General features: G+C 43.2%; 1 protein-coding gene across 5 annotated transcripts in view; it reads right to left on the reverse strand.

Moving 5' to 3' along the window:
• lama1 (laminin, alpha 1) overlaps positions 1-22,293 on the reverse strand; it is a 336,199-nt gene that overhangs the window by 95,825 nt on the left and 218,081 nt on the right. For all 5 annotated transcript variants that reach the window (XM_069922348.1, XM_069922349.1, XM_069922347.1 and 2 more), the window contains 5 exons: positions 22,038-22,124; positions 20,971-21,164; positions 17,114-17,256; positions 8,630-8,728; positions 5,623-5,734 (listed from right to left, as the gene is read on the reverse strand). In XM_069922348.1, coding sequence (XP_069778449.1) covers positions 5,623-5,734; positions 8,630-8,728; positions 17,114-17,256; positions 20,971-21,164; positions 22,038-22,124 — 635 coding nt within the window. The remainder of the gene's footprint in view (positions 1-5,622; positions 5,735-8,629; positions 8,729-17,113; positions 17,257-20,970; positions 21,165-22,037; positions 22,125-22,293) is intronic.

A 22,293-nucleotide genomic window follows, 5' to 3' on the forward strand; every position in this document is an offset into this window, starting at 1 on the left:
AAAAAGAATAAGAAAAGACTTTAGAATTTTGCTCTGTTCGGCCATGGAATTTTATAGATTGGTAATAAGATGGTTAGTGAACATGCAGCTCATGAATAACTACTACTGGTCCTTAAAATTAGTACCAAAATAATCACGTGTAAATTGATGATCTATATTTATGCAAGGAATGCAGATACTGGAATCTCGAGCAACCAATGAGAAGCTTGACTGACTAGTTGTTTTCTGGCTGCACAGTGAATGATAGGAAGCTCCATCAAAAGATATGAACTAAACTTGCCGTAGAAAGTTAAACACCCTTCACTTCAGTGCAGGCATCTGCTTTAAACTCTTTTCAAATTTGTTGTCTTTAGATTGGGGATTTTAAAAATTAAAACTTTAGAAATGATTTATTTTTCTTAACTGTTTCTTGTTTTCCCAATCTATTTTTGTCTTATTCATTCTTTTTATCTCTCTTCCACGACCTGATATGACATCGAATTTATTCACTTATAGTCACCCTTCTTCATTGTCCATGCATTATAATAATTGAACTGTTCACTAAAATTCTGGTTTCCATCTTATGACATTACCAACTCACACTTTCAGTCCAATACCAAGAATTTAAATCCGAACTATTAATGGGCAGATCTAATGGCAGACGCTCTGACATAGCAAATTATGCTCTATGGTCGTAACACTGTGTAGTGTTTGTCTCATTTGGGTTAACATCTGGATTTAACCTCTGCAGTTAGTGGAGGCTTTTGATATTTTAAATTCACAAAGTTAACAATTACTGCATCCCTTTGTGGTCTTCTCTACAATGGAAAGACTGGGTGCAGACTGGGAGATCGCTTTGCTGAGCACCTTCGCTCTGTCTGCTTCAGTCACAGGGATCTCTCAGAGGCCAACCATTTCAATTCTGCATCCCACTCCCATGCTCCATATTTGTCCATAGCCTCGTATTATTCCACTAATTCCACCCATAAATTGGAGGAACGACGCTTGACTCTCCATCCAGATGGAATTAACATCAACTTTCCGTTAACCTACTCTCCATTCTCCCTCCCTTCCCTTCCCTTCCCCCTTGTCTTCTTGCCCTTAGCTCTTCACCCCTTCCCTCTCTATTCACAGAGCTATCCCTCCTTCCCCGCTTGCTGCTGTGCCCCCTCCCTTATCTACCTATTACCTCCAGCTATTGAGATCTTGCTCCTCCCCTACCCTTCTCCCCCAGGTGCCTGCTGACATTTTTCCATACCTTGAAGAAAGGCTCATGCACAAATTGTTGGCATATAAAATACATTATTTGACCTGCAGTTTCTCCAGTATTGTGTTTTTACTTCAGCCACGGTGTCTGCAGACTTTCATTCTTTTTAACGAAGGTAACATTCAGGAAAGGTAACACGTAGAGAAAGAAAATGCTGGGAACACTTGGTGGGTCAGACAACATCTAATGACACGGCATAGTGGTTAAGTTGCTGAACTGACAGTTTGGAGATCCGGACCGATGACCCGACGCAGGAAGCTTTATTAATTAAATAATCTGGAAATGAACCAAAACCTAGTTTCAATAGTGGTGACCATGAAACCACCAGAGAGGCTAAAAATCCCAGCTGTTTTAGTGTTGTTTGTCAGAGGAGGAAATCCCTAACCCATGGTTTGTGGATAGTTTCAAACGGCGTCTGAAATTACTTTGTTAAGGACAATTGAGATGTGCAAGGAACACTGACTTTGCCAGCATCACCCAATTCCCGTAAGTAAATATACTAGCGTAACTGAACAGGTATATGATTTACTTGTTGCTTCCTCTGGAAACCCTACACACTGGGGAAAAATAAGCACCTTTTTGAAAGGAAGGGAAGTAAATGGAGAAGGAATTTCAACATAATTCATTTGTGAATTTTACTAGAATGCGTATGCTTAAGAATGTGGAACAGCACAGAACAGAAGCTGACCCCTCTGCCAAGAATGATGCCAACTTATCCTAAATTTTTGCTGCTTACCCGTGATACATATCCCTCTATTCCTTTTATTGTGTGTCTATTCAGAAGCCTCTTAAATGCTACTACAGTAGAAGTCCAAAAATCCAGACGCCAGAAATATGGACCGCCAGAGAATTTGGACACACATGTCAAACTCAGGCCCGCGGGCCAAATTTGGCCCGTGATATCATTATATTTGGCCCGCAAGATCATATCAAATATGTATTAGAGCTGGCCCGCTGGCCGCCGCGCCAGTATAGCGCATGCACAGCTAATACTACAAATCCCAGAATGCTTTGCAAATGCGTTGGCGCCGGCCCGTCAGCCCGCTAATCGCCCCCACCTCCTCTCTTTACTTTCATTAGTATCTGCGACCTGTCGCCTAACTCACATGTAATAAACCCCTTACGAAAAATGGCCAAACGAAAGACAGAAAACAGGACCTTTCAAGGCAGGTGGGAGGCAAACTCTGACCTCAGAGTTTGATGAACTTGCATCTAAGAAGAGATGCCAAGTATCTGGTTTAGACCCAGGTGCATCAGAGTAAATCACAGTGGAGCAAGCTAAGCTTGGATTAATATTTTCTTTGGTTAACTTTGGACTGTTCATCGTTGAAAGATTGGATTTTCATTGAAGCAAGTTGTTATTTTTTTGACTTGTTGGCTTGTGAAAAAAAATACATTTAAAAGGAGCTTAAAGGCTATAGAGAAATATTATTTATTGAATATTTTATTTCTCATTTGTTAATGCTTCTTCTGGAAAGAGTTTAACCCAAACTATTATTAAACATTTATTTTAATAAGAAAAAGTTTAACATTACATATGTTGAAAGAAGAGAAAACATGCAGATGTTGTTGAAAATTTTCAATAAATATTTAGTTTGGCCCACGACTTAGTCCAAGTTTTTAATTTTTGCCCTCTGTGAATTTGAGTTTGACACCCCTGCTCTAAGCATTTAAATTTGGCGGGCTTTTCTGTGCGTGCGAACGCGCCACCAATGCACAGCACCATTTTTATTATTCTTTAAAACTCTTCATTTTCATAAATGAACCCTGCTGTATTTGCTAATGAATAAACTATTAAAACTTACCTGTCCATCTCTTCTTTATTCCCCATTAAATATGAATTTTAAGAGCACTGCTCGAAAATCTGGACCGATCCAATCTCCGAGCAGTCCAGATTTGTATTGCACCTGTTTACACTGATACTCCTGGCAGCCTGTTCCAGCCACCCACCGCTCTCTGCATAGAAAAAAACCTGCCCTGAACATCTGCTTTAAATTCCCCCTCCCCCCCCACCCACTTTAAACGCATTTCCTCTATTATCCAAGATTTTTACCCTGGAATTAAGATTCTGACTATCTATCCTGTCAATGACCCTTGTATTTCTTAACTTCTATCAGATATCCACTCAGCCTCCGATGTGCCAGACAAAACAATCCAAGCTTGCTGAACCTCTCCTTATCGCTCATACCCTCTAATCCAGGCAGATTCCTGCTAACTGGCTTTTGAACATTTTCCAAAGCTTCTATATCTTTCTGGGGTGACCTGAATGGCACACAATACTCCAAATGTGGCCAAACCAAAGTTTCATACAGAAACCAAGAGACTTTCTTACTTTTATACCCAAGGCTCAGTGCAATGAAGACAAGCGTACCAAAATACTATCTGTATGTTTGGCATCTTTTAAGGATATAAGGTCATGGACCCTCAGATCCCTCTGCACATCAATGATTTTACGAGTCCTGCCACTAACTGTAATCATAACCCTTACATCTGATGTATGCATTTCCTTAAGTACATATTTAAATGGCCTTTGAATAACGCTACAGATTTGAATTTTAGCTTCCAATGACAATTTCACACTGAAGGGTCCTGTATTATCTTTGAGCTAAGACAGCCACAAACACTCTATAATAACTCAAACCAAACTCTGCCTTTAGGGAGAGGGGCAGAGCACTGGCAAAAGCCCCTCCAGAGACTTGTGGGAAATTGCCCGTGGACACTGGCTGCCTCAGTGTAGCACGAGGGTGTAGGCAACTAATTCACAATCTCCCTTGAAAGGTGGCCCATTGCCTGGAGAAAAATTAAAAAGGAAATCATTTTCTTTAAATCATGATTCAAGGACATTTTCCTGCAATGTCAATGGGAAATTTTAACTGGCTTGTACACACACAGACCATTTCAACCCAAGTAAAAACACAATGCAGAAGAAACTAAGCAGGTCAAACAGTGTACTTTACATAAAAAAGATAAAGATACATAACCAATGTTTGGGACTTGAGCCTTTCAATAAGGTGCAACAAGACATAGGCAGGCGCCTGAACAAAATGGTTGGAGGGTGGGGTGGTGGGAAGGAACAAGAACACAGTCCCAAAGGCAGGAGGTAATGGGTGGAGAAAGGGAGGGAGAGCACACCGCAAGAAAGGGGAGGAAGGAAGACAAAGGGGAACCTTCAACCCCAAGACAATTTTAATTTTAAAAAAGTCAAAGCAAAGGGAAGGGAGAGAGAACGGAGATGTCTTCTTCCCTCCAGCCCTCCACCTGCTTCCTCTCCATTCACGGAGCCATCCCTCCTCCCCCAGCTTGCTGGTGTGCCCTCTCTCCCTTATCCACCTATGACCTTCTGCCTTTGGGACAGGGCTCCCCACCCCAGCCCCCCCCCTTCCCCTACCATTTTGTTGAGGTGACTGCCTATATTTTGTCACACCTTGATTAAGGGCTCAAACTCAAAATGATGGTTGTGCATTTTTATCTTTTCTATATAATGTACACGGTCTGACCGGCTGAGTTTCTCCAGCATTGTGCCTTTACTTCAACCACGGTATTGGCAGACTTTTCATGTTTTACCCCATTTCAACCCAAGTGTCCAAGACTGCTGTTCTTACTTGAGATTAGATTTAAAAGTTCTTGTGTACCATCACTTGTATCTGCATCAAATGGACACACTCTACTGTAAGGATTCAATACAAATATGCTGCCTTAGATACACACCTGGAAGGTAGCATCGACTGAATAAAGCTGAAGTAAATATCAATAAATGCAGGACTGATTTTAAAACACAATTTTGAGTTGAAGATATTGCAAGGGAGCAGCTTGCCTATGTTAGCTGAGTTATGAGATGATCACCTCATATTTCTGCTCATGCAAACTAAACTCCATAGATCTGAGTACTGGGATGCAAATATGATCTGCGACTGACGTGCTTGCAGTGAGAGACAAATACGTCCCTTGTTTCAATGCGTGCAATGAAAGATGAATCCAATTGATCATTCATGCTTATTTTAATACTGCTCACACTTCTCTTTGTTGTATCAGTTAGAGCTTTGAAAAATAAATGACATTCATACCTAATTTCTAAAACATGTTCTAACTAAGTACTGGTGCGTTTTTGCATTTCAGCCTTTGGCGGTTACATTGCTGGTAATTCATCAAGATATTGATATTCATTTCAGGTCCATTTGATGGATGCAACAGTTCAAGGTGTGAGGAAAAGGTATATTTCAACCCCGCTATATTGCAAATACACAGCAGATGGCACTTTCTACCTTTTAGATCGGATGAGATTCGGCAAAAACCTTTTAAGCAAACACAGATTATGAAACCAGTTTGAGTTTTCATCAAATCCCCAACCTATCAAAAGAATGATGTATGGTGCATACCTTTTATAGACTTTGAAGTTTCATTTACAAATGCTTCAAGCTCCAGAGTCCTGGTTAATGTTCTCCCTGCAGCTTGATTCAGGGCCTGTCCATCTCCGAAATCCAGAGCGACCTAGCCCAGAAAATGAGCATCATTTAACATTCTTGCTCAGGAGCCAAAAACAGGAGAGAGCAAACCTGCGCTGATGTAGCGCTGTGAGCCTTGGCCACAGGCTCCCAAACCCACTCACCTTCCCACCTACAACAGTCCCATTTTTAAAAAATCTCCCCATGTTCCCATTAACTCAGCCCACGTCGTGATCTTCAGTGTGGGGGGCGGGGGGTGTAGAGGGGGAAACTTACCACAACCAATTAACCTACCAATGCACTCGCCAATGAGATGTGGGAAGAAAATGGAATACCTGGAAGAACCCCTCATGGTCACTAGGAGAAGATGTAAAATTTCACACAGACGGCACCTGAAGTCAGGATTGAACCTGGGTCTCCGGAGTCATGAGACAGCGGCTGAACCAGGAGCCCCACTGTGCTGCCCCTGGATGGTTCTACTGCTTAAGGAGAAGCCATAATCTGCACCTGATCTACATTGTGATGCTTTAGTAAATCAGGCTGCCAGGTGTTCAGGTACAATTTCACCCTGAAGCATGGAGTGAGGAGGGAGGAAATCAAGTAACTATCAACTTCAAAAGTGAATTTTGTTTTTTCCTTCACAGATGCTTTCTGAGTGTTTCCAGTACTTCTTTGTGTGAGCAGACCCATGAGTGCGTGGGTTGAACGGAGTCAGCCTGTCTCCCGGCCAAAGTCAGACCAAGTGGGCTCCACACCCTGCCCACTCATCCTCCATCTCTGCTCACAGAATTTCTGTTTAAATGAATGAGGTGCCCTGTATCCCCTTTGCACTTTGCCAAAAAAATAGCGGCGCTGGTGGAGCTGCTCTAATCGCAGCACTACTGCTGGTGCAGACAACGGAGAGCGGGGAGCAGAGACACAGAGCTGCTCCACAGGGTCCTGCTGTCTGGTTCTTATGACGAAGGCTCCATGCAGGCTTTAAACTGTCTGTTATAAGAGGCAGCGGTGTTTATGTTTTAAATTCTGCCACCATGGAGGTCTGTGCCCAAGATGGCGGTGCCTGTGCTGGGTAGCGTACCATGAGGGGTAGCAGACGTCAGGGAAGCAGTGGATCAGCGCAGGGCACCAGAAATGGGAAGAAAACGCCCGTTGAGAAGGAGAAGCATAGGAAACAATCCTACAGGGCAGGGACCATGGCAGTGGACCAGCAAGGGGCTCAGGGGCTGAAGAACCCATAGTGGGTGCGGGCTGCTGGCAGCTTGCGGTCGAAGGACTCACACAAGCTGCAGGCTGCTGGCAACTTTCAGTCGGTTTTCTTTTTTCATTTACCAACACAGGCCGAGGACTGTTAGAGACTGGCTCATGGGAACCAAGTGTCGGGATTGGGACTCCAGAGGGCGCTGAGGGCAAGAAGGCTCCCAAATGGTCTCGGGTATTGAAGACTTCCTAATCATATTGGAGATTTGGTTCAGGAGCTTGGGTCGCCGATGGTTTGAACTGGCATCTGTGTGGCTGCGGGAACACTAGAGGCGAATCCATGGACACTCATCGTCTCTGAATGGACTCTCTTCTGTTATGCTTTCTCCTATTGTTAGGAACGCCAGGCAATGCACAAGGTGGCATTTTGTTTGCCTTATGACAGACAAAAGTTGAAGTATGTCGTGAATATTATGTGACAATAAAAGGAACCTTTGATTGACATGAATGACATCATAAAAGATTGCAGCTCTCCCTTCATCTTCTAGCATCTATATCTTCAAGCCCGTTGGTGGGATCCAATGATGCAGCTGATCTTAGGACATCAACTGTTGACAGGTCCACACGTTGGCATGTTTCAGTTTATAAATAGAGTTGTTATTCAGCTGGGAGAACTGAAAAAGAAAAAAGGTGCCTCGTACCTCTGGCAAGAAATCAAGTTGCCTCGTCTCTTCGAGGGATGCCTTCCCTTAAGACGTTCTCCTCCTGTCATTGAAGATAGAATTCCTCCCTCGCTGCTCACCCTCTGTTACCCCTGCTTTTCCCCAGCATCTGCAGACTTTCTTGTAATCTCCATTTAGTTGCTTCTTTGTGAAGTCTCCTCGAGGAATGCCTACCCTGAAGAGGTTCTCCTCCTCTCTTTGAAGGAAGCTCTGTGAGATCCTCTTCACTGCTCCCCCCAGCATCTGCAGGCTCTCCAGTGCAACTTAGGTTGCCCAGAAATGCATTCTCATTCACAAAAATGTTGGAGGAACTCAGCTGGTCTAGCAGCATCCATTGGAGGTAAAGATATATTACTGACATTTCGCCATTCTTCAAGGCTTAGGCCTGAAATGTCAGTACAGGTACACAATCCTTTATCCGGACATCTAAAATCCGGAAAGCTCCAAAATCCGGCAAGTGGGGAGAGAGACGACAGAGTGAGTCGGGCGGGTGAGGGGGGGGGAGACCGGCAGTGTGAGTCGGGTGGCCAAGGGGGGGGGGGGGTGGGGGGAAGAGACGGCAGCATGACTGGGAAGGGGTGGGTGTGGATACGGCAGCACAATTCAGGTGGGCTTAAATCTGGCTTTCTGAAATCCAGAAAAATCTGAAATCCAGAACACACTGTCCCCCAAGGGTTCAGATAAAGGATTGCGTACCTGTAATATATCTTTACCTCCAATGGGTGCTGCTACACCGGCTGAGTTCCTCTAGCATTGCTGTGTTTTGACTACAATCACAGTGTCTGCAGACTTTTGCTTCATCTCATAGATTCTCATTTCACAGTGATATAATGCATGCAGATTGCTGGTCTCCACCTATTCCCACTGGCCAATGGAGACAAAGAGCAACTCTTAACTACCTCTGGACAGCTCAATCAGCTTACCTGGCCGCAGATGAGTTTCTTGCTGCAAATCCCTTATTCAGACGAATTTTGCAACTTTAAATGAGAGTGAGGCGAGGATTTATTTTGGCTTTGGCTTACCATCTGCTGTAAGTGATGGATGTCAGAGGTGAATGCAGATACCTGCTCTTCTGCCTGCATGATGAAGGCACCTGTTTTCCGTTCTGGTGCCAAGGCAATCTGCAAGAAATGTGATATACAAGATTATTTTTGGAGCTGTTTAAGCCATTAAGTTAAATTCAACTAATATCTTGAGTTCTACAAATAAGTCGTTAATGAGTGTCATGCAAATCCAACTTTATGAGTTCTTCACAGATGATGGGAAGTTTGCCAGGAGAAACACAGAAAAGGGAGAAGAATATTTAATCCCACAAGCCTATTTTGCCTTGTAATAAGATCACGGCTGATTCAACTCTATTTTGCCATTTACTTCTGCCCTTAAAAATCTTGGGTTCATAACAAAATGATTAGCGTAGCAGTTAGTGAAATGCTGTTACCGCGCCAACAACATGGGTTCGAATCCGGTGCTGTCTGTAAGGAGTTTGTATGTTCTCCTCGTGTCTGCATGGGTTTCCTCCGGGTGCACCAGTTTCCTCGTATCGTTCAAAACATACCAGTATTGTAGGTTGATTGGGTGGTACGGGTTCCTGGGCCGAAAGGGCCTGTTAATGTATGGTATGTCCAAATTTAAAAATGTATTAACCTATTGAAAGTTCATTATTGACCCAACATCAATTCTCTTTAATGAAAAAGGTCTCAACTTCCTGCCACTTTACACAGAAAAAATAGAACCGTGCAGGACAGGAACATCCCTTTCAGGTCATGGTGACCTGAAAGTTAAATGTGATACAAAATTAGCCCAATTCCCTCTCCCTGTACATGATCCACATCCAAAGTTCAAATTTATGTCAGAATACAGACATGACATCACATACAACCTTCAGATACTTATTCCTGCGGGCCAGGCAGAATTTCTACTTATCAGTCATGCAAACTGTACTCAAAAAAAGATAGACAAGAGAAAAATGTAAACATACTGACTGCAAATACAGAAAAAAATAAATATCCAATAATAAATGATGTCCAAAGTAAGAGTCTCTGATTGAGTCTGTTATTTAGGAGTCTGATGGTAGAAGGGTAGCATTTGTTTCTGAACCTGGTGGCATGAATCTTGTGGCACCTGTACCTCTTCTCTGATAGCAGCAGTGAGAAAGAGCATGTTCTGAGTGGGGTAGATCCTTGATGACTAGTGCTGCTCTCCAAAAGCAGTGTTCTCTAAAGATTTTTCTCGATGGTGAGGAGGGTTTTGCCTATGCTGGTACAGGGCTGTGACCACTACTTTTGCCAGGCTTTCCACACAGAAGTATAGGTGCACTCATATTAGGCCATGATGCAGCTGGTCAGCACACTTCCAATGACACATCAGTAGAAGTTTGCCAAGGTTTTTGATGTCATACCAAACCTCCACAAACTCCTGAGGAAGTAGAGGCACTGCCTTGCTTTCTTCATAATGACATTAGTATGCTTGGTCCAGTATAGGTCCTCAAGATATTGACTCTCAGGAATTTAGATTTGCTCACCCTCTCCACTTCTGATCTCCCAATGTTTCATTGAATTGAATGCCTTCCCAAAGTCTATTCTCTGTAGACTTATGCACCTGTCTGGAAGCTTCTTAAACACAACCACTGTATCTACTTACTCCTGGCAGCTCAATTAAAGGCACTTTAAATAAACTTTCCCTATATATTGCCCTGAAATTTATTTCTAATTATCTCTCCTATCTCTGTTTCACATTATATTGTATCCATATCTATCAGCTCCCCCTCAATCTCCAATACCCTAAGGAAATCAACCCAGGTTTTTTCCTTAGTATTTAATTCAGACACAGGATATGGTAGCTGCTGGTATCGAAGATAAACACATTCTCCTGCAGGAACTCGACAGACCAAGCATGAGTGGGAGGAAAAATTGTCGAGGCTTCGAGCTGAAATTCTCGACAGAGAGAAATGCAGGAGAAGCCAGTGTAAAGGAGGGGAGGGATGGGAATAGGGGACTGTGTGGGATGGTAAAACTGATTGGGGGTCAAACATGATGGACAGAGGCAGCAGATTGCCAGACACCAAAGGGAGAGAGAGGCAAGAGGAACAAAGGGGTCAGGTGGATAGAAACACTCAGGTGGCACAGTTGGCGCAGCAGTTAGTGCAACACCTTTACAGTGTCAGTGATCAGGACTGGACTGGGATTTGAATCCCGCGCTGTCTCTAAGGAGTTTGTACGTTCTCCTCGTGTCTGCATGGGTTTTGTCCGGGGGCTCTGGTTTCCTTCCACTTTTCAAAACGGACCCAGGGTGTAAGTTAACGGGGTGTAAACTGGGTGACATGGACTTGTGGGCTGAAATGGCCTGTTACCGTGCTGTAAGTCTAAAATTTTTTTTTTAATTTAAAAGTTAAAAAAACCTTCATTTATAAAGAGTAAAAGAAAGGTGAGGGTAGATATAGCACCACTAGAAAATGGAGAAATAATAATGGTAGATACTGATATGGCAGAGAAAATAAATGAGTATTTGGCATCAGTCTTCACTGGGGAAGACATCAGCACGGTGTCAGATGTTGAAGGATATCAGGGAAGGGAAGTGTGCAGTTAGTATTTCAAGGAAGAAAGTGCTCAGAAAGCTGAATGGTCTAAGGGTGGGTAAGTCTCCTGGATCTGAAAGCAGTAGTGGTAGAGATGATGGAGGCATTGGTAATGATCCTTCAGGAATCAATAGATTCTGGTATGATTCCAGAGCTCTGGAAATGTGTATATTTGCAAGAAGGGAGGGAAGCAGAAGAAAGAAAATTATAGACTGGTTAACCAGATGAAAGATGGTAATAATCTTTCAGAAGTCAATAGATTCTGGTGTGATTCCAGAGGACTGGAAATTTGCATATTTGCAAGAAGGGAGGGAAGCAGCAGATAGAAAATTATAGACTGGTTAACTGGACGAAAGTGGTTTGGAAAATGTTGATGTGGTTACAGAGTACTTGGAGGCTCAAGATGAGATAGGCCAAAGACAACATGGTTTGCTGAAGACAAAATCTTGCTTGACAAACCTATTGGAATTAAGAAGCGACAAGCAGGCTGGATCAGGGAGATGCAGTGGATGTTGTGTATTCAGATGTTCAGAAGACCTTTGACAAGGTGATGCACACGAGGCTATTTTACAAGATAAGAGCCTGTAGTATAACAGGAAACATATTAGCATGAGTATGATTGGCAGGAAGCAGAGTCAGAATAGAGGTATCATCTAGTTGGTTGCCGGTTGCTAATGGCGCTTCACACGGGTTGGTAATAGGGCTCTTACTTTTATGTTACATATCAATGATTTAGATTGTGGCCAAGTTTGCAGATGATACAAAGATGGGTGGCAGAACAGGTCGTGTTAGGGAAACAGGGAGGCTGTAGAAGGACTTAGACAGTGGGAGAATTGACAGAGATGTGGCAAATGAAATACATTGTTGGAAAGTGTATGGTCATGCACTTTGGTAGAAAAATAAATGGGGGGGAGAACTATTTTTTAAATGGGGAGAAAATTGAAAATATCCAGAAGCAAAGGGACCTGGGCGTCCTCATGCTTGATAGTTTAAAGGTAAATTTTGAGTGGTGGTGCAGAAGGCAAATGCAATGCTTGCATTCATTTCAAGAGGAATAGAATATAAGAGTGGGGATGTTAAGCTTTATAAGACACTATGGAGACCTCACTTGGAGTATTGTGAGAGTTTAAGAAAGGATGTGCAGACATAAGAGAGGGTTCAGAGCAGGATTCCGGGAATGATACAAGGAACGTTTGCTGGTTCTTGGCCTGAACTTGTTGGAATTTAGTGGAATGAGAGGAGTTCTCATTGAAACATTTTGAATGTTGAAGTGCATAGACAGTGTAGATGTAGAAAGGACAGCCTAGTTAGTGGGGCGGCACCGTTAATGTAGCGGTTAACGCAACACTGTTACAGCGGTAGTGACCGGGTTTCGAATCCAGTGCTGTCTGCAAGGGGTTTGTACGTTATCCCAGTGTCTGTATGGGTTTCCTCCGGGTGCTCCAGTTTCCTCTCACTGTTCAAAACTTAATGGGGGTGGAGGTCAATTGGGTGTAATGTGGCGGCTCAGACTCATGGGCCGAAAGGGCCTGTTACCGTGCTGTATGTATGTCTAAATTTAAATTTAAAGGTTGTTTCCCATGGTGGAAGAGTCAAGGACAAGAGGGCGAACCTTCAGATTTGAAAAGCACCTACTTAGATGCCGAGAATTTCCTTAAGTCAAAGGGTGGTGAATCTGAGGATTTTTTTTTCGCCACAGGTGGTTGTGGAGGCATGTATTTAAGGCAGAGATTGATAGGTTCTTGATGGACAAGGTTCTTGATTAGCCAGGGCATCGAAGATTATGGGGAGAAAACTAGGCAGTGGGGCTGAGTGAGAAAATGGGCCAGACTCGATGGGCTAAATAGTCTATTTCTGCTCCTGTCTTATGTGCCTATGGAAGTAGATGAGTCCATGGAGGACAGAGTGGTCCATTAGAAGACAAAGACTGCCTTTGCTGGAATCTAATAGGAAGAGAAAGTAAGATTGGTGGTTTGAACAGAAACCAGATGGAACTGAATGCCCAGGGTGGGGAGGGGTGAAAGAATCCAGTGGGGAGATGGGGTGGAGGGGGGTGCAACCAAAAAAAAGGGGAATGAGAATGGGCCCATTTTCCCACTGGATTATTCCATGCTCGCCCCTACCTTCCCTCACCCCTCCCCAATATTACAGATGGTTGGCTTCTGTGATTGAAGAAGTTTGCTGAAAATCAGAAAAAGGGAAACACTGCTCAGTGTCAATAACAATAATCATGATTTAAAATGATCATAAAAATGTAGCATTCATCAACTCATGTCTTGAGGGTTAAATAATTGTGTAAAGGGACAATTAAACAAATTGATGATGGGTCTCAAATCCAAACACTGCGTTATTAATTTTTAATTTAGACATACAGCATCGTAACAGGCCCTTCTGGCCCATGAGTCTGTGCTGTCAAACATCCCAATTAACCTATGACCCCGGTATGTTTTGAAAGGTGGGAGGAAATCGGAGCAGCTAGAGGAAATCCATGCAGGCATGGGGGAAAATTCTTTACAGACAGCCCCAGATTCAAACCCAAGTCACTGGCATTGTAATAGCGTTGCCCTAGCTGTGCAATGCTGATTTAGTTTAGCTGGGAACTAAATTCATATAATGTCTTTCATGACCTCAGGCTGTGTCAAAGGGCTTTCCAGTCAAAGTCAGATTTCTGAAGTGTATTCACTATTATAATATGGGATTGGTTCAAGTCATCCGATTGTTCAGGTACAGCCTGATGAAACAGCGTTCTCCGGTCCTGATTGAAAGTCAAAGTTCCCACAGAAAACAACATGTAATGACTGGATTTGGCAAAGCTGTTTGAATGATAAATATCGTCCAGGACACCAAGCAAAAAACTCTCAGATTAAGCAAGAAAATTTGCTGGCGAGCGAACACAATATAGAAAAATGCTGAGAAACTCCAAGGAAAGCAAAAGGTGACCAACCTTTGGAGACTAAGCCCCTCATCATGAATGTGAGGTCCTTGTGGGGGCCAACCTGCGAGGCCAGAAAACGAAGCTCTGTTTCCTGGCCCCCATAAGGATCACAGATTCCTTTCAAAGGGCCCAAGTCCAAAACATTGGTTCGCTTTTCCTTCTTCTGGATGTGGTGTGAATGGCTGAGTTTCTCCAGCATTTTTGTTTATCGCACCAAAATAACTTCCAGCTCTTCCTCAAAAAAATACCTTTGGGTGTTTTGCACCAAACTAACAGCAGAGGAGGTCTTAGTTGAATACTTCATTGAGACTTTCAGGAGTGGTGTACGCTCTCACTATCCCAAGCCTAATTCACAGCACCCTAACTCAAGAGGCGAGACATCCAGCGAGCAGTGACCTGTGGTTCTCAAGTTCACTTTTCCTTCAGTTCAATTTCATGCAGCCATATTTTAAAATCCGGGTCGATACTCAGGTTGGAGAGAAAATTAAAACATTTTGATCTTCTGCCATTGGATTCCAGTGCCTGTGGTCTCTAGAATGGATCGAGCTTCTTTATAAACTGTTTTCTCTAAGTATAAGGAGGAAACCATTAGGACTGTGATGAGGAGTAAGTTCCTTACTGAGAGTTGTGAACTTGTGGAACTTCCGACCACAGAAAGTCGTTGAGATCGGTTCATTAAATTTATTCAAAAGGGAACTGGATCAGCTAAAGGGTCAAGAGATATGGAGAAAAAGCATCTGAGGTCATCTGATCAACTATGATTGTATTGAAAGATGGATTCGGCTCGAAGGGCTGAATGGCCTTCTCCTGCACCTATTTTCTATGCTTCTATGCATATGGCACTCTTAACGGGCTTTCAATTACTTGCGGCAAAGTTAACTTCTCTGAGCAAAATGTGCACTAAATAATGCTTGCTTCATATCTCTCCTTACTTTGAAAACTCTGATCAATTCTGCTGCAAACAAAATACTCACAACGATTGTAAATGTTACATCAAATTGAGTTCAAATTGGTTGCATAATAGGATGAAAATACGACAAAAAGACAACATGAGGAAATCCCCTGCTGTGAGCTCTTTGAACATCCAACAACTTTAAGGCTGCAGCTGTTCCACGTTAATTGATTTCAGCATTTCATGACCTCCAACTGAAGGTTGCTGCCTTTCCCAGAGCATGTGGATTGAAGAACGGATGGTCTGACCTAGTGATGGGATTTATCACCCCTTCTCTAATATCTGCAATAAAACACAAAGTCTGCAGACTCCATGGTTGAAGAAAAAGCACGATGCAGGAGAAACTCAGCGAGTTGCCACATCGAACCTGGCGGCCCGCAGGACTGGGCACCAGTTGTAGGTCTCTGTCTCGATCCTGTCAACCTACAGGATCGACTTTCACCCTGAACCCAGCAGGCCACAGGACTGAGTTTCGGATGTGGGTTTCCACCTTGGCCCCAGCAAAATACAGGACCAACCTGATGAAGGGCTCAAGTCCGAAACGCTGGTTATGTATCTTTGTCTTTGCTACATAAAGTACACGGTTTGACTTGCTAAGTTTCTCCAGCATTCTTTTTACCTTATTTACTGCAATTCCACCATCTTTATATTGATGTGTGAAACCTGTCAACTAATGAAGAACACTTTCAAGTCTCATTGGTCAGTGCTTTAAAGTGACAATATCCATTGTGCAAATGCATCAATAGATTTAAGTCTCCTCTGTATGTGGAGTTTGACAATCGTGAGATTCAACAGGAGTCCTTCCATTTTGACACTTCTTTAATGGTGGGATGTGGGTGTCTAACTCCTGAACTGAGGAGTCAGTCAGAAATCAAACATGACGGTGGGTCTGGAGCCACGTGTAATGTTGTAGCTACACAAGACCTTAGTTAGAACCCACTTGGAACACGGTGTTTGGTTGTTGTCTCTTTGCTACTACTATAGATGCTACAGAGAGGTTGCAGAGGAGATTTACAAGGATGCCGCTGGATTGGAGAGCATGTCCTATGAGGATAGGTTGAGTGAACTTGGGTCTTTTCTACTTGGAGCGACGGAGGATGAGGGGCGATCTGACAAAGGCGATGATTTGAGACAGTGATGGTATGGACGGCCAGAGGCTTTTTCCCAGGGTTGAAATGGCTAACATGAGGGGGCATAGTTTTAAGGTGCTTACTCCTGTAAGTGCAGGGGGGATGCAAGAGATAAGTTCTTTACACAGAGAGTGGTGGGTGCATGGAATGCGCTGTCAGCCACGGTGGTGGAGGCAGGTACAATAGAGGAGGATGCAAAAGAAGTCCCAGGGTGATCTGGAGAAGTTGAGAGAGTGGGCAAATGCAGCATAGATGCAATATAATGTAGCTAGAGGTGAGACAGAATGGCAATAGATTAGAAACAGGGAGGCTCAATGAGACCTGGGTATCATTATGCATTGGTTGATGAAATTAAGCACCAGGTTCAGAAGACAGTGAAGAAGGCAAACTTAGATGATTAGCTATAAATAAAAGGTGGAAGACCAATCCCAACCAACCAATTTTCCCCTGCAACCCCTGCCACCGTGCCTGCCTGTCCCACATCGGACTTGTTAGTCACCAACGAGCCTGCAGCAGACGTGGACATATCCCTCCATAAATCTTCGTCCGCGAAGCCAAGCCAAAGAAAGAAAGAATAGAAGAAAAGGTGGAAGACCAGATGGTCAACTCCTACTTCCATGTTTCTCTGAAACCTCTGTGCTACATTCTGGGCATCACGCCATTACAGTGCCTGCAAGCCGGGTTTGAATCCGGCATTGTCTGTAAGGAGTTTGTATGTTCTCCCTGTGACCTGCTTGGTGCTCCTGTTTCCTCCCACCCTCCAAAAGCATTCAAGGTTTGTAGGTTAAATGGGGATAATCAGGCTGCACAGACTTCATGGGATGGAAAGGCCTTCTACAAAGTTGTATCATTAAAATAAAATTAAAAATTCCGATCTTCATGTTAAATATGCTGGATGTCACTTAAATATCTCACCTTGTATTTTTCAGTGATGTTTTCAATGGCATACATGAGATGATAAGGAGCTAGGTCAAATCCAGTCAGGTTAATTGCCATCAACATGGCTTCCAGGTTGTCGAGGTCAGACAGCAAGAGCCCTGTGCAGTCATCATCACAAGCTAGGGGAAATGGAAGGATGTAAAGTGTTTAGAAACATAAATATTTATTAATTCAAGAACCTAAACACCCCTCCCCCCCATAACTTCTCAGCTTTTCTCTCTTCTGCCCTCGTACCCATAATCACATATGGCCTCTTTTTGGCCCCTGCCTCTTATTCCCTCCTTCCTTCTCCCCCCCTGTTTTCAAAATTTCATGAAATTTCCATTTTCCTGCTGCAAGGAAAACAAAGTGTCGCCTGGCACTCCTTACAGTTAAGAGAGAAGGAGTAGCAAAAGAGAGTCCCTTCAGAGTCATGGAGTGTTCGTGGATTCGCCTCCAGACCCCTTTTATTCTGGTACCTGCCTGCTTTTTGCTCCAACCTTGATGCAGGGCTTAGCCCGATATGCCGGTTACCCTTTGATTCCAATAGACGCTGCATGACCTGCTGAGCTTCTCCACAATCGCAATGTCTGCAGACCTTCCTGTTTAACTCCTACGATGATTTTGTTGCATTATCAATAAAAATATAGGAGAAAAATCTCTTCATTTCCATTTGTAAATCTGCATCTGTACTTCTTATGCAGTTACCTGATCTAGGGATCCATGGTTTTCTGGGATTCACTTCAAACAAATATTGCTCCTTGTTAATCAAATGCACAGTATCAGTTTGCAACCACATTCTTATTTTTGCCCTTGCAAGCAAGATGACTACAATTTTAGGCCCTTTTATAGTTTTCTTACTCTTACATTTTCCTGCCTGACATTTTCTGAGGCGAGTCCCACTTCATCGAAGTTGTCCTCACTGGCCTGGATTTCCAGCTAAATTTTGGACAATGAATGCTTCTGTTAAGTTCTAGTTCTTATTCCTTAACAGTCTCTCTGCCTTCTGCACTGCAAGTAAACTGCAGGGCACAGGACCAGACCTGAACATGGGCCACGTTAACAAAATTAAGCAAACAAGTAATCTTATATTTGCAATCTTTCAGCCGCTAACGAAAAACATTTAAAAGGCTGCAATGCAAGCACAAAACTGCTTTTTTGTAAATTAATTTTATTTGCTGTTTCCATGGATCTAAAAGACCCAATCATGCAAACATGTTTGGTTTGAGCCTCCCGACTGAGCTCTCCATTAACTTCAGTGCTGAGTCAGATTGGAAGGTGTATACATTGGGCAGGGAGTAAAATGAGCACATTTCCACTTGGCAAGCTAATGGCTCACGTAGCTACATCTGCCTAAATAACACAGAACTGTACGGATGTCATTCAAAAGGTTCCTGTGAAGTGAGCTTATTGAAAGCTTATTTGAAAATAGACTTCCCTTTTACGATTTTCAGTTTAATGTGGTATGCTTAGGGAAAGATTCTATCTGCCGTTGAACTTGGGGTTATTAATGGCTCTGGGTGGTCATATAAAATGGATCTTATTAGATGAGCCAAAGATTATAGCTATCTCCAATTTTAATTTCTACTTTAATCTTCCTGATATTGCTTGATTTTGGGCTATCTGTCTCCCAGTGGAAAGATTTTCCACCAGGAAATCAGCTTGCACATCCTGTCTGGGTCCATAAAGCTGCAGGAAATCAGTAGATTGAATGGAATCAATAGGAGAAAAAGAATGATTGACGTTTTGGGCTGGAGTCCTTCATCAGATTTGTCCAAATCAAATTAAATATTTACTGCTTGCACCTGACAGATATCCCTAAATCCCCTTTATGTTTATGTATCTATCTAGAAGCCTTTTAAATGCTACCATTGTTCCAGCACTACTCCGGCCGGCCCATTCCAGACACCTACCACCCTGTGTGAAATACTTGCCCCGCACATCTGCTTAAAACTACCCCACCCCTGAAACCTTAAACCTTAAATGCATGTCCTCTTCTGCTCAAAGGAAAAGATTCTGACTGTTCTCCCTATCAATGGCTCTCATGATTTTATATACGTTTATCAGGTCTCCTCTCGGCCTCCAAGAGAAACAACCCAAGTTTGTCCAATCTCTCCCCGCAATTCATACTCTCTAAACCAGGGCACAAACTGGTAAACATCTCTGTACCCATTCCGAAGCCCGCCCATCATTTTTGTAATGGGGTGACCAGAATTGCACAGAGAAATGCACTCTCTGGCACCATTTTGTATTTAAAATTCATAGAAAACATGGTAGAAATGAAGTAAAAAGATTAACTTCTCTTTTGCTTCTCTTTCGCCTGTTGTCAGGGGTGCCGGGCAATACTCATGGAGACTCTTTGCCTTATAGCAAACAAAAGTTAAAGTATATCATGTATATTATATTTCTAAGTATTGTTATGTGACAATAACCTTCAACCTTCAACATCACGATAATGAAAAGATTGAGCTGCATGCATTTTAACACAATGGCCTCCACCCATTCCAGGAGACATTCAGTCCCCACTTGGCCATCTACATACCTCTTCAACGTTGCTACTGAATCTGCTTCCACCACCTCCGCTGGCACACCTTCCAGGCACCCACCTCTCGGTCTGATCAATCTTACCTCACAAATCTCCTTTCAATTTTTCCCCCTCTTACCTTAACGCTATGCCCTCTGGTATTTCCACCTGAGGAAGGTGAATCTATCTGTCCTTTCTACACCTTCCATAATTGTAAATACTGTGGTCAGGTCACTTCTCGGCCTCCGACATTGCTGAGAAAACAATCCAAGTTTTCCCACCCTCTTCTCCTAATACAGGTTGGGACTCTTTAAATCTGGCAACATTGGGACCTGGCCATTGCCGGACCACAAAAAATGACGGGAAATAGAAAATGAACAGAAATAGCTGTCAAAGATGCAGTAGGTGCCTCGATCAGACCCACTTTCTGAGCTAAAAGGATCAAATATATCACAAATCAAATCCTGTTTAGTGTAGTGTTGGTGCCATTCCTTTACAGTGCAAACAATCAGGACCGGGGTTTGAATCCTGCGTTGCCTGTAAGGAGTTTGTACTAACAGCGGCAGATTCAACCTTTACAGTGCCAGCGATCGGGAACCGGGGTTTGAATCCTGCGTTGCCTGTAAGGAGTTTGTACTAACAGCGGCAGATTCAACCTTTACAGCGCCAGCGATCGGGAACCGGGGTTTGAATCCTGCGTTGTCTGTAAGAAGTTTGTACTAAAGGCGGCAGATTCAAAATGTGATGGACCATGGGAGTTGCTGGACCACAGAGCTCCGGACAATACAGGTTCAACTGTACTCTCTAACCCAGGATGCGGCGCGGTGATCAGAACTGCACGCCATATACCAAATGCAGCCTACCTAAAATTATATACAGCTGCAACACTTCCCTACTTTTCAGCTCAAAGCCCTGAATGATGAAGGCCAATAAACCAGCTGTCTTCTTTATTTCCCCATCTAACGTACCGCAAGACCCCTTAGTACAATAATGCTGCTAATGTATACTTTTCTCTTGTATTGCATCTTCTCAGTTGACTGGTTTAAACCCCACCATCAGTGGCAGAAAGGAGTGGGAGCCCTGATCTGCTTCCTCAGCCAGTTGTTGAAACAACTTGCTTCCATGGCTGACATGACAGCACTTCATCCTCATCTGCTTGATCAGGTAATGTTGCTTTAAAAAGGCTGAGGATTATATCTAACCTTAAAGAAATGCTCTGCTCTAAGTCATCACTGAGAAGGTGGTCAAGGAACTGCTTAACTTCGTTCCTTTAAGATTGTATAAAGCAAAACTTGCACAGAAAGCAGACAGTTTGAGAAGGTGTACTCACGGATGCAGTCACTTCCTTCCAACACGTGCCTGTGTTCACACTGATCGCAGAGGTGACCGGTAACACCTGATTTGCAAGTGCAATGGCCCAGGAGAGAATCACAGTTACTGTGGATGGAGCCACTTGGGTTACATTCACATTTATGGCATTTATCATCTGCAGCCCGTGGGTTGCCGTAGTGGCCAGGAGCACATCTGGAGACACAGAGGGACATAAGAGTTAGAAAGAGGGGGAAAAAAAAACCTGGTGTTCAACATCAGTGTTCTGATTTTACAAACATTTCTCAGTTTACAATATAAAATACATATTTATTAATTAATTAATTTGGCAAAGACTTCGTTGCTTGGATGAATTCTAAATAAAAAAACATTTTCATCTTAAAATTCTACAGTTGATTTATACCCCGATAAACCTGTCACAACTGAATAGAACATTACAGCACAGTACAGGCCCTTCAGCCCAGGATGTTGTACCAACCTATATGTACCGGTGCCTAAGAAAACATCTAATCCCTCCCTACCTCATAATTCTCTATTTTTCTTTCATCCATGTGCCTTTCTAAGAGCCTCTTAAATGCCCCTTTTTGTTCCAGCCTCCACCACCACTCCCGGCAATGCATTCCAGGCACCCGCAAATCTCTGCGTTAAAAAAAACTTACACCTGATGCCTCCCTGATACTTCCCTCCCTTCACTTTGTACAGATGTCCTCTGGTGTTCGATTAGTCCCGCCCTGGCTGCCCACCTTATCTATGCCTCTCATAATCTTGTAGACATCTATTAAGTCATTGCTCATCCTTTTTCACTCCAAAGGCAAAAGCCTGAGCTCTGCTAACCTTGCCTCATAAGGATATATTTTCCAATCCAGGCAACATCCTAGTAAATTTCCTCTGCACTCTCTTCATAGCTTCCACATCCTTCCTAATATGAGGTGACCAGAAATGAACACAATACTCTAAGTGTGAACTCACTAGAGATTTGTAGAGCTGCAACATCACATCACGACTCCTAAAATAAGATCCAAACTGCATAGGACGACAGTAGCAAAGCCATGTAAAAATGAAACTAACCTTTCACAGTACTGTCCTTCATACCCAGGCAGGCAGGCATTACATCGAAAATCATTCACACCTTCTAACACACACGTGGGGCTGAAGCTGGCGACATAATGGAACAGAGAAAACTTATGACAGAGCATTTTTCGCAGACCCTTGCTCAACAATTCCAATGGGAACGGAAAGGAAGACTTTCAGTTCAATGGGAACAGAATCTATTTGGTTGGTGGTCTTGGTTGAAAGATAACTCTCTACTTGGAAACTTGGGACC

The sequence above is a fragment of the Narcine bancroftii genome, chromosome 2, assembly GCF_036971445.1.
Source record: "Narcine bancroftii isolate sNarBan1 chromosome 2, sNarBan1.hap1, whole genome shotgun sequence".
In the NCBI taxonomy this organism is placed as follows: domain Eukaryota; kingdom Metazoa; phylum Chordata; class Chondrichthyes; order Torpediniformes; family Narcinidae; genus Narcine; species Narcine bancroftii.